Source organism: Propithecus coquereli, unplaced genomic scaffold (assembly GCF_000956105.1).
Source record: "Propithecus coquereli isolate 6110/MARCELLA unplaced genomic scaffold, Pcoq_1.0 Scaffold241, whole genome shotgun sequence".
Classification (NCBI taxonomy): Eukaryota; Metazoa; Chordata; class Mammalia; order Primates; family Indriidae; genus Propithecus; species Propithecus coquereli.
This window is the reverse complement of record NW_012147964.1, coordinates 2,220,589-2,235,560: the sequence shown is the minus strand read 5'-3', so window position 1 is coordinate 2,235,560 and position 14,972 is coordinate 2,220,589. Positions and strand designations below refer to the sequence as shown.

Sequence of the window (14,972 nt, the reverse complement as noted above, 5' to 3'; positions counted from 1 at the left end):
GCTCAAAAAAAAAAAAAAAAAGACCCAAAGACGCTTCGAATTTTATAAGCCACAAGCCAGGAGCTGCATGGCTTTAGAATTACAAACGATTCCAGCTGGCCGGGGGCCTCAGAGGGCCGGGAAGGTCTGGCTTCTTTCCCAAGTTCAGCCTTTCTGTCCTCTGCTTGAATACCTCTGTGACAGGCGCCTCACTCCCTCTCTAGGAAGCCTTGTTCCTGCTCTCATTCAAAGTAACTTTGCCCCACCTTCCAGCACCTTCCGGATGTGTGGCATAGAGACCTCCACCCACACCACCAAGCAATAAACGGTGAGCAGAATTCCCCCTCTTGAGGTTCAGCCCGCACCCCCTACCAGAAAGGGGTGCAGTCCAGGTCGCGGAGGCCCCAAATGACAATCTCGGCAGCCTCGTCGTTCTGGGAAGTCTCGAGCAACACCCATGCCTCAGTTTCCCCATCTGGGCAGCAGGGACATCTCCCAGCCCTGCCCGGGCCTTGTGGGTCGGGGGTCGCAAGCCTCTGGAGGTGTGATTCGGGAACATGGGCCCCGGAGTGGCGGCCACCGAACACCCAGGGCCAGAAAACAGGAAGACCTTGCGTAGCCCAGCAGGGCTTCCTCTCCACGACCCTGGGCTTCCAGGATTTGTGACTCAGAGGACGCCCGGATCCCACGTGTGTTCGGGGCACGGCTCTGCTTCCTTACGAGTTTCCTTCCGCGGCTCCTCCCCGGCCCAGAAGCCGCCCGCGGTTCCCAGTGACCCCTGCGTCCGGCCCCCTGGCTCTGCCTGGCAGGCACAGCCCCTGACCTTCGACCCCACCGTGGCCTACAGGACCCTCAGGCCGCTGGTCCTTGTAGACCCCTCCCCAAGAACCCCCGCGGAGCACTGTCTGCCGCCTGCCGTTTTTAAATGTATACGGCAAGATGTACATAGTGAAATTTGCCACTTTGACCATTTCTCAGGGCACAGCTCAGCAGCGTTAAGCACACGCATGTTGCTGTGCAGCCATCACCACCCTCCACTTCCAGAACTTTCTCATCTTCCCAAACTGACTCTGTCCCCATGAACCACTCACCCCCCACCCCCTGCCCAGCCCCTGGCACCCACCATCCTACTTCCTGTCTCTGTGGATCTGACGCCTCTAGGGACCTCCTGTGAGTGGAATCACACAGGATTTGTCCTTCTGTGTCTGGCGTCTCTCGCTGAGCACGATGTCCTGAAGGTCCCTCCACGCTGTGGCCCGTGTCAAAGCTTCCTTCCTTCCTTTTCTTTTCTTTTCTTTTTTTTTTTTTTTTGATGTTTTGTTTTGATTTGTTTTGTTTTTTGAGACAGGTGTCACTCTATTGCCCAGGCTAGAGTGCCGTGGCGTCATCACGGCTCACAGCAACCTCAAACGCCTGGGCTCAAATGATCCTCCTGCCTCAGCCTCCTAGGTAGCTGCGACTACAGGTGTGTGCCACCAAACCAGGCTAACTTTTGTAGAGGTGGGGTCTTGCTATGTTGCCCAGGCTGCTCCCGAACTCCTGGCCTCCAGTGATCCTCTGGTCTTGGCCTCCCAAAGTGCCAGGATCACAGGCGTAAGCCATGGCGCCCAGGTTCCTTCCTTTTTAAGGGTAAATAATATTCCAGCGTGTGGATGGGCCACGCTGTGTGTATCCATCACCCATCCACGGACACTGGGCAGCTTCCGCCTTTTGGCTATTGCGAACAACGCTGCTACGAACACGGTGTAAAGATATTTCTTTGAGTCCCCGCTTTCCATGCCTTTGTGCGTATGCCCAGAAGGAGCATTGCTGGATCAGGTGGTAATTCTATTTCTAATTGTTTCGGGAACTGCCACACTGTTTTCCACAGTGGCTGCGCCATGTCGCGTTTCCACCAAGTGCACAAGTGTTCCAGTTTCTCCCCATCCTCGCCAACACCTGTTCTCTCGGTGTTTTGATAGCAGCTATCCTAAGGGGCGTGAGCAGTATGCCTTTTATCTTGCATTTTATCGGAATATTTAACTAAAGAAACTTTAAAACAACAGCTTCCATTGGCCATGCAGCATTGTGGTTGGGGGAAGGGTGCCAGAGCCAGGCTGCAAGGGTTCGAATCTCAGCTCTGCCACCTACACGCTGTGTGATCTTGGACAGGTCACTCTCTCTCTCTGGGCCTCAGGTCCTCACCTGTAAAATGGGCATGGTAATGGTACTGACCTCATAGACTTGTGGTGAGTAGTATTAAATAGCACAGTGCCGGGCACACAGTAGGTGCTCAGTAAATGCAAACATTATTGCTGTTGGTGGTGGTGGCTTATTAAGTCATAGGGACAGGGCAGGATAATTTCTGGGAATTACTTCGTGAAACCCACCAATGGATCTGTGGGGTTGGTGTGACATTAAGCCCACTTTGCAGACAGGGAAACTGAGGGTCGTATTCTGGGGCTGTAGCCCCGCCAGGGAGGAAATGGCAGCTGCAGCGAGCCCAGGGCCCCACTCTCTCACCCCGCAACCCTGTGAGGCCGGCTGCGACTTTAATACCCAGTTCGCAGATGGGCAGACTGAGGCCCCAGGCCTGGATGGGACCTCGTGGCTACTTTTTTCCTCCTGGTTTTCTTTCTTTTTTTTTTTTTTTGAGACAGAGTCTCACTCTTTTGCCTGGGCTAGAGTGCCGTGGCTTCGGCCTAGCTCATAGCAACCTCAATCTCCTGGGCTCAAGCGATCCTCCTGCCTCAGCCTCCCGGGTAGCTGGGACTACAGGCATGTGCCACCATGCCCGGCCAATTTTTTCTATATATATATTTTTAGTAGTCCAGATAATTTCTTTCTATTTTTTTTTTTTTTTTTAGTAGAGACGGGGTCTTGCTCCCACTCAGGCTGGTCTCGAACTCCTGACCTTGAGCAATCCACCCGCCTCAGCCCCCCAGAGTGCCAGGATTATGGGCATGAGCCACCGTGTCTGGCTTCTCCTGGTTTTCTTAGCTTTGGGATGATGCAGCCACTCGAGGCTGGGAAGGGATTTCCTTTCGTCCCTCTGTCACCAGCTGCCTCCAGCCCCCAAAAGCCCACCCCTAGGGCTCCTGAGCCCCCAGCTGGGCTCTGGTCTTGCATGAAACCTGCTTCTCCTGCCAGGTCCTCAACTTGGAGACGGCCCCACGAGCAACACATCTTCCTCTCGGTAGCAAAGGGAACTTTCTAGAATTCAAGTCCAGTGTGGCCATCCTGGGCGCTGTACTTGCTCCAAGCCAGGAGCGCCCCCAAGTCATGACAACCATATGTGTCTCCAGACACGTCCAAGTGTCCCCTGGAGGCAGAAGCACTCCGGTTGAAAGGTACTGCTCTAAACTCTTCTATAGCTCCCCAGCGCCCTTGAAATGAGGTCCCAGCTCATCCCCTCCCTTCTGTCCCCACCTCTGGGCATGTGCACATGGACATGCTGTTCCCTCTGCGTGGAACCTGGTGAACACAATCTTTGGGTCTCAGACACCTCCTCCAGGAAGCCTTCCCAGATCAGCCCCCAGCTGGGCAGGGATCGCCTCCAGCCTCCCACAGTGTCTGTGTGTCCCCCTTGAGCGCCCTGCTCCCCTTGTCTTGTAGATGCCTAGTTAACTGTCCTTCTCCCCCACTGGGCTGTGAGCCCTGGGACGGCAGGGCTGGGTCTGTCCTGTCCACTCGATTGTGTTCCCAGCACCCAGCACTGGGCCCCATATCCAGTAGGAGCTCAATAAATAATAAGGCACTTGCGATGTGCCAGGCATTGTCATAAGTACTTAAATGAACTCGTTTAATCTGCACAACACCCTCTTTCCCAAGGGGTGGATGCTCTAAATAGACCCCTTACACAGATAGGGAAACTGAGACACAGATAGGTGAAGTCATTTGCCCGGAGTCAGGGAGCAGCAGGGCCGAAACTGGAACCTTCTCAGTTTTATTTATTTTGATGATAGCACAGAATTAGGCCGGGCGCGGTGGCTCACACCTGTAATCCCAGCACTTTGGGAGGCCAAGGATTGCTTGAAGCCAGGAGTTTGAGACCAGCCTGAGCAACAGAGCAAGACCCCATCTCTACAAAAAATAGAAAAATTAGCTAGGAGTGGTGGCGCCTGCAGTCCCAGCTACTTGGGAGGCTGAGGCAGGAGGATCGCTTGAGCCCAGGAGTTAGAGGCCGCAGTGAGCTATGATGATGCCACTGCACTTCAGCCTGGGCGACAGAGCGAGACCCTGTCTCTAAAAAATAAAAAAAATTTTAAAAATGCAATTTTTGATGGGGGGAGTCTAGACCACCTTCAGGACCAACCCTGATACCTGGCTTCATTTTATTCTTGATCTGGGGTTACCCGAGGCCTGGGCGCCTCCCCCCACCCCAAGACCATCTGTTTCTCTCCGTGAAACTCGAGGCGCCTCTGCCAGCAGCCGCTCGGCGCCCGCCTGCCCGGAAGCAGCCCGACCACCTGCCAGGCTGGGGCTGTCCAGCACCTGGCCACAGGGAGCCGCCACCGGGGGCCAGGCACGGGGGAGCCGCGTGGCCGGCGTGTGCGCCCCACGCTGTGCAGGGTTTTCTGGGTCATCCATGCGCCCAGGTGTCTTGCGTGTCGGTAGGGGAGGTGGAGCCCGCCTACAGCCCCCGGGACATGCCTTTGTGCCATGGGGGCCAGAGTGGGTGGGACAGCCGGTCACAAAGCCTCACACCGTAACGGGGCCCCTCTGCCTGACCCCTAGCTGCTGCTCCAACTCTGCACGCCGTCCCACTGCACAGATGGGGAAACTGAGGCTCGAGGCTCTGGGATGGAAACTTCCTCAAGGTCACCCTACTACATGTCCCCTTCCTGGGAGCTCCCACCTCTCTGGGTCCCTGGTCCACTCCTGGGGCTCCAAACCCCAAACCCCGTCTACACCCAACACGCCCACAGCCCGGGGCCTCCCCCAGCTCCAGGCTTGGGGCCCAGCTGCCCTCGATGTTGTCACTCAGGGGTCTCGCAGGGTCTCACCCTTAATCACGCCGGGCCCCCCTTCTTCCCCGGGGCCACACGGCCTCAGCTACTACCCCTGCCATCATCTGTCATCATCGGTGTGAATTTCCTACTGCAACGCTCCTCCCACCTTCCGGCCAGCGCGCCGGGATAGATTCTGGGACCAGCTTGCAAGTTCCAAAACAAACAACAAATAAAACAAAAACCTGCTGCGACGTTGGCTGGCACGGCGCCGCGTCTATAACTCAAACCTGGGAGAGTCCGGCCTGACGGCGCAGGCCACACCTGGGGGTCCGTCCCCCACTCCCCGCTCCCCGCCGGTTCCTGCAACCTCGCATCCGACACCAGCATCCGCAAGCCCTGGGGGCGCCGCCTTCGGATTTATCCGGAATTCTCTCGGCTTCCCAGTCCACACCCTGGCCAGCCCCGTCGTGGCCTGCCTAGATCAGGGCTGTCCCCTCTGCCCTGGTCCCCGGCTCCTGATCTCGTCCCCCGCCAAGTCTGTCCTCCCCGAAGCCACCACCAGAGGGCGCCTGTGAGAACCTGAGTCAGGGCCAGACCCTCCTCTGCCCACAGCTCTCCATGGCTCCCACCTCCCTGAGAGTCAAAGCCCAAGTCCTCCCTGCAGCCCACCAGGCCCTGCCTTGTCCCCTCCACTCACTCTGCCTCAGGGCCTTTGCACGGGCTGCTATCCCCCGCCCCCCCCGCGTGGCCTTTGCACAGTTACGAACATAACTCACTTTCTCACTTCAGGTCTCACCGCTGAAATGTCGCAACCTTCTCAGAGAGGCCCCCTCTCGACCTCCCCACGTTACCCCACAACCACTTAACACCCTCAGAGCCCGAGTTCTGCGCCTTCGACCCTTTGCTTCTCCGTATGTGGTCCTCGAACCAGTGGCCTCAGCATGGCTGTTAGAAATGCAGAACCGGTGTCCCGCATCTGCCCAAGCAGAGCCTGCGTTTGAGCAGCACCTCGCAAGGATCCTCGAGGTGGCAGAGTCCGAAAAGCTCTGCGTCGCGCAAGGACCCCCCCAAATAAAACAATCCCCTGTCCGTCAGCCCGTTCAGGGCCGATCTGGGACTGTGAGCCCAGTGACCACAGCGCTGGCTGTGTCTTGGCCAGTGACAAATCCCTGCAGGGTCTGGCATGCTGTCGGTGCTCAATAATTGCTCACTGTACGTGAAGAACAAATCGTCAGCATTGGGAGCTGAATGAACCCAGATCTGTCCCCCCAACGTGTCCCACGTCCTCCGCAACAAGCACACGTGTGCACACGTGTGTCCCGCTGATCGTGTACACGCACGAACCCCAGAAAGCGGCTGCCTGGGTCCCCCTCCCCACATCCAAGGCTTTCTGGCTGTCAAACCGTTTCTGAACCCCCAGTTAACTGCGTCTACCCGCCTTCCTGCCCCGGCCCAGCCCGTCCAGCCCAACCTTGCCAGCCAGTTGGGGAAACTGAGGCCCAGACAGACAACTTGGCCAGCTGAGGAGCCCCCAGGTTGAGAGCTTTGGCTCCAGAACCGCACAGCCCGGGTTCAAACGCCGGCTCTGCCTCTTACCAGCCACGTGACCACAGAGAGTCCCTTCCCCTTTCCGGGCCTCAGTTTCCCCATCTGTAAACTGTCACGAGTAGAAGTCCAACCTGAAAGCGCTGGGACGAGGAGAAAAGGACATAATCCAAACCAACGTCATCTCACAGAAACCCCACGTGCACGCCCCGGGCACACGCGTGTGTGATTTTAAGGTGGAAAGAAAGTAGCAGGTTAAATTCATTTTGATACTATGTTTTACTTAACCCGACAGCTCCCAAATGGTGTTTTGTCCCCTCGCGATCATGGACATTTCACATTCTGCTTTCCGTACTGAAAACAGAATCTTTGGAATCCAGTGTGGATGTCACGCTTCCTCATCTCGATTCGGAGCGGCCACGTTTCAAGGGCTCAGCAGGCACACGTGGCCAGCGGCACGCAGTAAGCCCTCAGCCGGCGTCACTTGGCAATATTACTATTATCGCAACCGTTCTTATTCAGAAAAATATCAACCAGGTATCAGTTTGGCATTGGAGGGTGTGGCCCCATGTTCCCCTGGGACAGGTCTGCAGCCAGGGGGGATTCGCCCAGCCTCTCTGCCTTAGCAGGGAAGTTCTACTTTCAGTCTACCTTGAATCCTTCTTGCTTCCAGAAGTCAGCTAGCTGGGTCCCCTTCTCTGGCCCGGTGGGCACTCCCAGCCTGGGCTTTGAACGTCCTGGCAATGCCTGTCTTCCTGCTCTCTGATCATTCCCACCACCAGGCACCTCAAGCTCAGCTCAGACCCTGACACTTCCCTGCTCAAAGGCCTACCATGGCTCCCTAGTGCCCCACAGAAGAAAGAACTGAACTCGACACCTCCATGTTCCAGGACACCTCCCACCCTGGGAAGGACTTTAGCCTTCCTCCTGCCCTCACCTCCTGCCAGGTATTCCCGGTCCCACCTCTGGGCCTTTGCTCGGCTGTCCCCTCTGCCAGCTGTCCCCAGGATGCCCTCCCAACCACCCAGACATAGTGACCTCACTCTCTGTCCTTGAAGCTCCACAGCTGACTCTTGCTCACCAGTCAAGGCCATGTGTGGATGTCGCCTCCTCCAGGAAGCCCTCTCTGACCACTCAGGCTGTACCTCAGTTTCCCTGGGCACTTCCAGCCACAGCCCTCCCTCAGCCCCACCCGACCTCACCCACGTGGAAGCAACCGGGTCCCGCCCTGGCCTCTGGTACCCCACCTTGGAAGCTATCCACTCGCTCACTTGCTTAGCACTGATTGAGCACCTGCTGTGTGCCAGACACCATTCTAGGCACAGCGAACACAGCAGAGACAAGAAAGCCACAAAGCTCCGCCCTCGTGGGGTACACGTATTGCCCAAGAAGGGAACTTGGTAACTTCTGCCAAGGATAAACGTCACGGTGCAAATGCAGAGAATGATGGGAGAGTACTGCCAAGGGGCTGCTTTAGCCAGTGGCCGGGGGGGCCTCCTGCAGGAGAGGACGTCTGTGCTGAGGCCAGAGGCTGGCAGGGAGCAGCCGTGCCCAGGTGAGGAAGGCGCTCTGCAAAGGCAGAAGCTTGGAGGCTGGAACCGCTCAAGGAACAGCAAGAAGGTCTAGGCGGGGCGGGGAGGCAGGCACGTCGCAGAAAGGACCCGGGAGGGGGGGTCTCTGCCTTTTCCAGAGGAGACACGGACCCTCATTCTTTTTTTGAGACAGGGTCTCACTCTGTCGCCCAGGCTGGAGTGCAGTGGCATCATCACAGCTCACTGCAGCCTCCAACTCCTGGGCTCAAGCGATCCTCCTGCCTCGGCCTCCCGAGTAGCTGGGACTACAGGCGCCACCACACCACGCCTGGCTAATTTTTCTATTTTTTTTTTAGTAGAGACGGGGTCTGGCTATGTTTCCCAGGCTGGTCTCGAACTCCTGACTTCTAGAGATCCTCCTGCCTTGGCCTCCCAGAGTGCTGGGATTACAGGCAAGAGCCACCAACACCAGTCTGAGCCTCGATTTTCTTGCCCATAAAATAAGGCACCAGAAGGGGGTCTGGCGCACACGCATCTGCTTTATGTTAAACAGCCTTGCTGTGTGGCCTTAGGCCAGCAGCTCAGCCTCTCTGGGCCTCTCCGTACTGTGATTAGGGACTCAGGGATCCGAGCCAGGCTTGGAGCCGCCATTTCTCCATCTGCCACAGACAGCGAGGCTGGGGGCGGGATGTCTGTCTCCTGTTCCGCAGAAGGAGCTCCCTCTCGGCCCTGGCCGCCCCGGGGTTTCCAGCTCTGGGGCCAGCGTCCCCGGGGGGATCGAGTAACCCGGCGGGGTGGCCCGGCCCCCTGGCCACCCAGGTCTGGTTACGGGCTCTGCTTTCAGCTGCCTCCTCCAGCTGCCTCGCTCACCCCCCTGTCGAAGCCCGGCCGGGCTCGGGGCTGTCTAGGAACTTGTCGGAAAGGCCTGAGGGAGACCCTGGGGTCCCCCGGGCATTCGGGGGGCAGAGGGGAGAGGCCCCGTGTCCCTCAACGCCCGCCAGATGCCGGTTAACTCATCCCTGCCCAGCCTGGGAGGTGGCTAGCGAGTCCCTATCCGTTCCTGACACTCCTTCCTGAGTCCGCAGCTCCCGCAGCCTCAGTTTCCCCATCAGGGAACCGAGCAAGATGGCCCCCCTCCTCGGGTTCTCATGAGGGGTAAACGAGCACCGCGTCACAGAATGTTAATTAACTGTCTCCACTGCTGTGCAGCCTTGGGTTAGACTCTTCCCCTCTCTGGGCTTGTTTCTGCCTCTGGATAACAGGGATGAGAGTATTGGCTCCATGGGGGCAGGGGGGTCACTGCCGTGTCCCCAGCACACATGAGGCCTGGCACACAGTAGGTGCTCAACAAATCCCGGGTGAATGAATGTCCCAGGAAGAGCCCCCGTTTATAAAATAGTCACAAGGACACGTTTGTTCCAGAGTTCTTGCATACCTACTGCGTGCCAGTGGGGCTGGGAAGCCCGTGTGTCCAGGGCTTGACACGGAGCGCGGCATGCAGTAAGCACTCGATTAATGCTGATCATCTATTTTGAAGAGGATGGTGCTCAGAGCTGCCTTCCACACCCAACTCACAGCCGCCCAGGACAGCAGGGATCTAAGAGGAGATTTAGGAAGGCCCTACCTACTGCACGCCCTCGTCCCCATCCTTAGATGGAAAAGTGGAAGCTCAGAGAGGTTAAGCCACTTGGCTGAGGTCACACAGCACGTGCGGGAGAAGCTGGGATTCACAGACTGCACTGCCTGTGCCCGCCCTTTCCCGGGCGTTGGCAATGTGTCATCTGCCCATGAGTGTGGCACAGACCAAATATTTTACGGAAAACCAACAGAGGCTGTCCCTGTCCCCAGGCCACTCAGGAAACCAGAGGGGTGAGACCAGGTGGCAGAGGCAGGACCTCAAGTGGGGACGTGGATGGGTCCCCAGGGCTCCTGGCCCAGGCAGGGGGTGGAGGGGCTCCCGGGTAATGAATGTTAATCACTGTTTGGAAACTGGGCCGCCAGGAGCCCATGCGGAAGCAGTGACTTGTAATTAGGAATTGCGGGGGGTTGCAAGGACCACTCAGACGAAATTAAAGTGTCATTTATGCCCAGGGGGTAATTAGAGGGCCCAGGAGGGGGTAGCTCCGGGGGGGGCTGGGGGATCCGAGGGAATCTGGGACGGGATGGTTGTCAGGCACCCGCAGATTCCCTGGGGACACAGGTCCTGCCCTGGAACTCCATTTGCAGCAAATACAGAGGAGCCGGGCCTGCGCTTGGGGCCCGGTTTTGTGGGGACAGAGAGGGGTCGGGCTCTATTATAGGGAGGACAGAAAGAGAGACAGTCCCCAGCTTCGATCTAGGGGCGGAAGACGGGAAGCCCTGCCCCTGCCAACTTGGGGTTCTGGTAGCCCCTCTCCCAGAACTTCCCCAGCCACTGCCCCACCCCAGAAGCCACGTCCAGGAGGACACGGGGGTCGCCCACTGGGACAGGAGCAGAATGAGAGGCCAGGAGGGGGAGGCAGACGGGGTTGCCAAGTGCTGCTGGGAAAGGGAAGACCTGGCGAATGAACTTGAAGAAGACAAAGGCGGGAAATAGGTCCCAAGGGAAAGGCCCTGGGGTCAGAGGGGACCACAAGCCCTGGTGAGTCAGGGCTCAGGAATGGCCGGAGGGGCTGGCAGAGTGACGTCAGCACCAGGGGATGGGGGCGTGAGAACTGTCCAACAGTGGAGAAGAACGTCGAGGGGCAGGGCCCCCTGGTTTATGGGGTGCCTGGGGGAATTTGGGGCTCAGACCTTCAAAGGGGGAATAACATCAAATATTTATGGAGCACTTACTGTGTACCAAGCCCTGATAAGAAGTACATGATTTAGCCCAGATGGGCAGGTGGGAGAGGCTCTTCTGACCATTTTATAGGAGGGGAAACCGAGGCCGAGAGTGGGCAAGTGATGTGCCCAAGGCTGCACAGCTGGAAAACAGTCCACCACCCCTGGGGTCAAAGCCCCAGTTCTCCCCATGGCCCACCAGGCCCCGCATGACTTGCCCTGTCCCCTTCCCCTCCTCACTCTGCTCCAGCCACACGGGCCTCCTCGCTGTGCCTCCCACACACCAGGCGCTGTCCTGCCCCAGGGCCTTTGCACGGGCTGTGCCTCTGTCAAGATTGCTGCTCCTCCAGATCTTTGCATGACAGCCTGCTTCTCATCTTCCAGGTCTCAGCTCAAATGTCATCTCCTCAGTGACACCCTCAGCTAAAACAGCCCCGCCCTTCCCAGCCTCTTCACCCCATATTGCTGTCTCAGGGAGCTCATTGTAATTGATTTGCCTGGTGTATTTCTCTAGTTAGTGTCCTGTCCCCACTTGGCTGTGAATTCGACAAGGGCAGGACACGCAGTCAGCCTTGGCCATTGCTAGGTCCCCAAGCACCTGGCACATAGTAGGTGTTCATTAAACATTGGTCAACGCATGGAGTCACCTTAAAACATTGGAGCCACCCCTGCCAGCTCCGAATGAGATCAGGGCCTGTATCCTCTTGTTTAAATGATCAACCCTATGGGAGACAGAATAGCACCCCTGTTTTACAGATGGGGAAATTGAGGCTCAGAGAGGGTGTATGAGTGAGTAAATGAAGAGATGGATTCGAGCTCAAGGGAGTCTGATCTGCCATGGCACCTGCTAAGGGCAAGAGTGCAGAGTGGTTATCTTAACTGCCCCAGGGGCTCGGACTCCTTGGCCTCCATGAAAGGGAGGCGCCAGGACCCACAGAAGGGAGGAGGTTCTTATGCAACCATCAGAAAACATGTGTCCTCCCCTAGTGAACTCCTACACATCCGTCATGGCCCTAGTTGCAATGCCCTTTCTCAGTGCATCTCTCCTGATCCATGTGGCACAGACCAGCTTTCCCAGCCGCAGTTGCTCCCTCTGCCTCTGCCCTGACCCCATGTAGCATAGAGGGCCAGTGTCTGCCTCTATTTCCCCTCCCCTGGCCTAGAAGCCCCTGGAGGGCCAATTAGACACTGGAGTTGAGGTTCCTTCTCTGGGATCCCAGCATCACCCAGCACGGGGCACAGCACACAGCGGGTACTGGCAGCATTTGTTGAATGACTGACTGACTGATCACCCTGTCTGCCCTGAACCAGGGCCCACCAGAGAACCCACAATCCTCGGGGCTCCTGTACTCGGGAAGTTCCTTCCTAGGTCGGCCTTTGGAAGGAGGGCTTAGTCAGGCCACGGTGCATCCTGGGAAATGTAGTCCTCATTAGACCAGGCCGACCTCCCAGCAGGCCCTGGGCGGCCCCCTTTGGACCCTGGGGCCAGATGGGGAGGGGGCATCTAGTGGGGGGCCCGTGTCTCTGCCCAAAGGGCCATAAGAGAGGGCCCCAGCCTCCCAAGCCACTTCCTTGGGTCGTTCTAATGTCTGCCACTGTATGTGACATCCCGGGAGGACAGGTGAAGAGGGACTGTGATGACAGAAGAGACCGATGTGGTTCAGGCCCCGCCGCACACCGGACCCCAGCTCTGGCGGCCAAGCCCGCACCGTTCGCCATGGTGGAGGCGTCTAGGATGCGGGTCTGTTCCCGGATCATGCAGCCACAGGACGTGGGGCAGGCGGCAGGGCCTGTGTCCCGGGCTGCGTCGAGCCTCGATTGTCCCACTGCTGCTACACGAAGACAGCGGGGTGGGGAAACACACCCACAGTGGCCAAGAGAAAGCCGCAGCCGAACGAAATCCCACCTGGGTCTTGGAGGAACCCAAGCCCGAGAATCCACGGCCCCTTAAAAACAGCTCAGAGTCTCAGACTCGCGGTCTCTTAAATGTTACAGACGTTCAGAAAACCTACCATACCTGGAAATCGAAAACAAATCCAGAAGGTCACCTGGGTCTGACCCATATCCCAATTATTTCCCCAGCATTCCGGAAAGATGGCTGTCCAACTCCCCTTGCCTGCCCCCCGGGATGGGCAGCTCATCACCCCTTTGACCAGCGTGCTTGGTTTCCAGGAGTCTGTCTGCTGGTAGTGACCCTTCCTCGCAGCTGCTCCGGTCTGATATGTTACTCATATCCCTCCCATGCTCTAAAACCTTCCATGGCTCCCTACTGCCCTTGGAATAAAGTTCACTCCTCAGCTTGGCATTCTAGGCCACTTTCCCCTCCTCTCAGGTCTCGGTGTCATTGCCTCCCATGCTTAAAATAGTGCAGCCACTCAGGGCTTCCCCAACATACCCAGCCATGGCCATCCTTGCCGTCTCCTCCAGCAGGAATGCCTGTCCCCCTCGCCTCCTGGCCAAATCCTTCTCACCCTTCAAGCCCGGTGGCAGCACCCCCTCCTCCAGGCAGCCTTCCCTGCTCCCAGCTGTCCCGACCGACTGGCCTGGGATTTTCTCCCTCCAGAATCGCCCCCACTGGGCCCACAGGACAGGGCCACACCCAGGGTCAGCTGGGGACACCTTCCTTCCTGGGAGACGGGCAGTGATCGGCATACCCTTCAGTCCCCGGGGACCCAGCTCACCTGTCCTGCAGGCTGATGTCATGGTCACCTTTCCAAGGGCAGTTTGAGTTCTATCTTCCAGGCCCCGCCCCAGGTAACCCCAGCGACTCCTGCCTCAGCCCCGGGCGGCCACTGCAGACACCGAACCAAATCTCTAGCACCTTCTTTGCCCATCGGACAGAGGCAAGGACTAAGCTCCAAGGGGAAAGTCACCCCTCCCGGGTGACTCAATATCTCCACTCGGAGATACCGTCTCACCTCAAAGCGGAGTGGTGACAAGGACCCGTGGGTGCTCAGCCCCTGCAGAGGTAGGTGACAACCGTCGGAGGCAGAGTGGGGCAGTTACCGATCTGAGACAGTCTGTGTGACCTCTCTCTGCCTCACCTCAAGTCCTAAAACCAGAAAGCATCTCCTGGAGACACTGCAGCCCAGAGGGGGACAGGGACCTGTCTGAGGCCACACAGCTAAGCCTCCCCTCAAAGCTTGGGGTCTAATTCCTGCACATCCCAGAGCTGAGGGGGAGGGGAGACGCGGCAACTCCAGGGCGGCCATCATCGGCTAGGGGCATCCTGGGATGCAAGGGGACGGCAGGGGGCCTAGGGTCTCAGCTGCCTCCCTGGGCCTCAGTTTCCCCATTTGCTTTTAAGAATGGGCCGGTTCAGAGTGGACATGCTACAGTTTAAAGAGGCTTATGTCAGGCTGCCACCCGACTCACAGCCAACTTCCTAGAGAGCTTGGGACCCCTCCCGGTGGGTCCTGATCCCAGCCTTGAACCCGCAGCCATCGTGCCGCACCCCGTCCATACCCTCCCTGGACAGAGTTTAAAGCAATTGTACCCATACACCCAGAAATCCCGCCCCTGGAAGAAACAGGGTTCCTAGCATGTGAGGAAAGCAGCTGGGGGGGTCTGTGGGTGGGGGGGAGTCCCCCAGGGGTCCCGAATTTTTATTTTGGAGAGGGAATTTGGACCTTTTGACAAGGTGAGTGGACCCAGAAAAATATGAAGAAATGCACTTTCGCATATGGGGTGGGCGTCTCTCCCTTCTTCCCACTTAACCCCCAACCCAGACCCCCCAAAGCTTGGGAGCGCCCCCCTAACTCCAAGCCCCAGTTCCGCCTTAGTCTGGGGGTCAAAATGACAACCTCAGGTGGACAATGTCAAAAAGACAGCCAGAGGGCCACGTGGGGGCGAGGGTCTGGGAATGCCTCCCCCAACCCCAGGACTCTTGCAAACGCTCCTGGCTCCAGCATTTACGGGTCCCGGGCAGAGGTGGGGTTCGCTGCACTAGCGCCCCCTCTGGGAGGCGCCCCAACTAGGAGGGCGCCCGGAGGCGGAGAGCAGGACAGGGGGGGCACGTGACCCCCCGCCCTGGGGACCAATCAGCGCCCGCAGGAGGGGGGCCACACTCGGCGCCCCCCACCCAGCCCAGCGCGCTTGGAGAGAGACGTTTTCTTTGTCCCTTTGTCAGCTCTTGGGGGGCTCCGAACCCTCAGGCCCCCACCGCAGCGGGGGGATCCGGACT

General features: G+C 58.0%; 1 protein-coding gene across 1 annotated transcript in view; it reads right to left on the bottom strand.

The window, feature by feature from the left end:
* SEMA6B (sema domain, transmembrane domain (TM), and cytoplasmic domain, (semaphorin) 6B) overlaps positions 1-13,492 on the bottom strand; it is a 23,767-nt gene extending 10,275 nt beyond the window's left edge. The window contains exons 1-2 of the mRNA XM_012646132.1: positions 13,471-13,492; positions 12,499-12,621 (exon numbers count right to left, since the gene is read on the bottom strand). Of these exons, the coding sequence (XP_012501586.1) occupies positions 12,499-12,621; positions 13,471-13,492 (145 nt within the window). The remainder of the gene's footprint in view (positions 1-12,498; positions 12,622-13,470) is intronic.
* Positions 13,493-14,972: the final 1,480 nt, after the last annotated feature.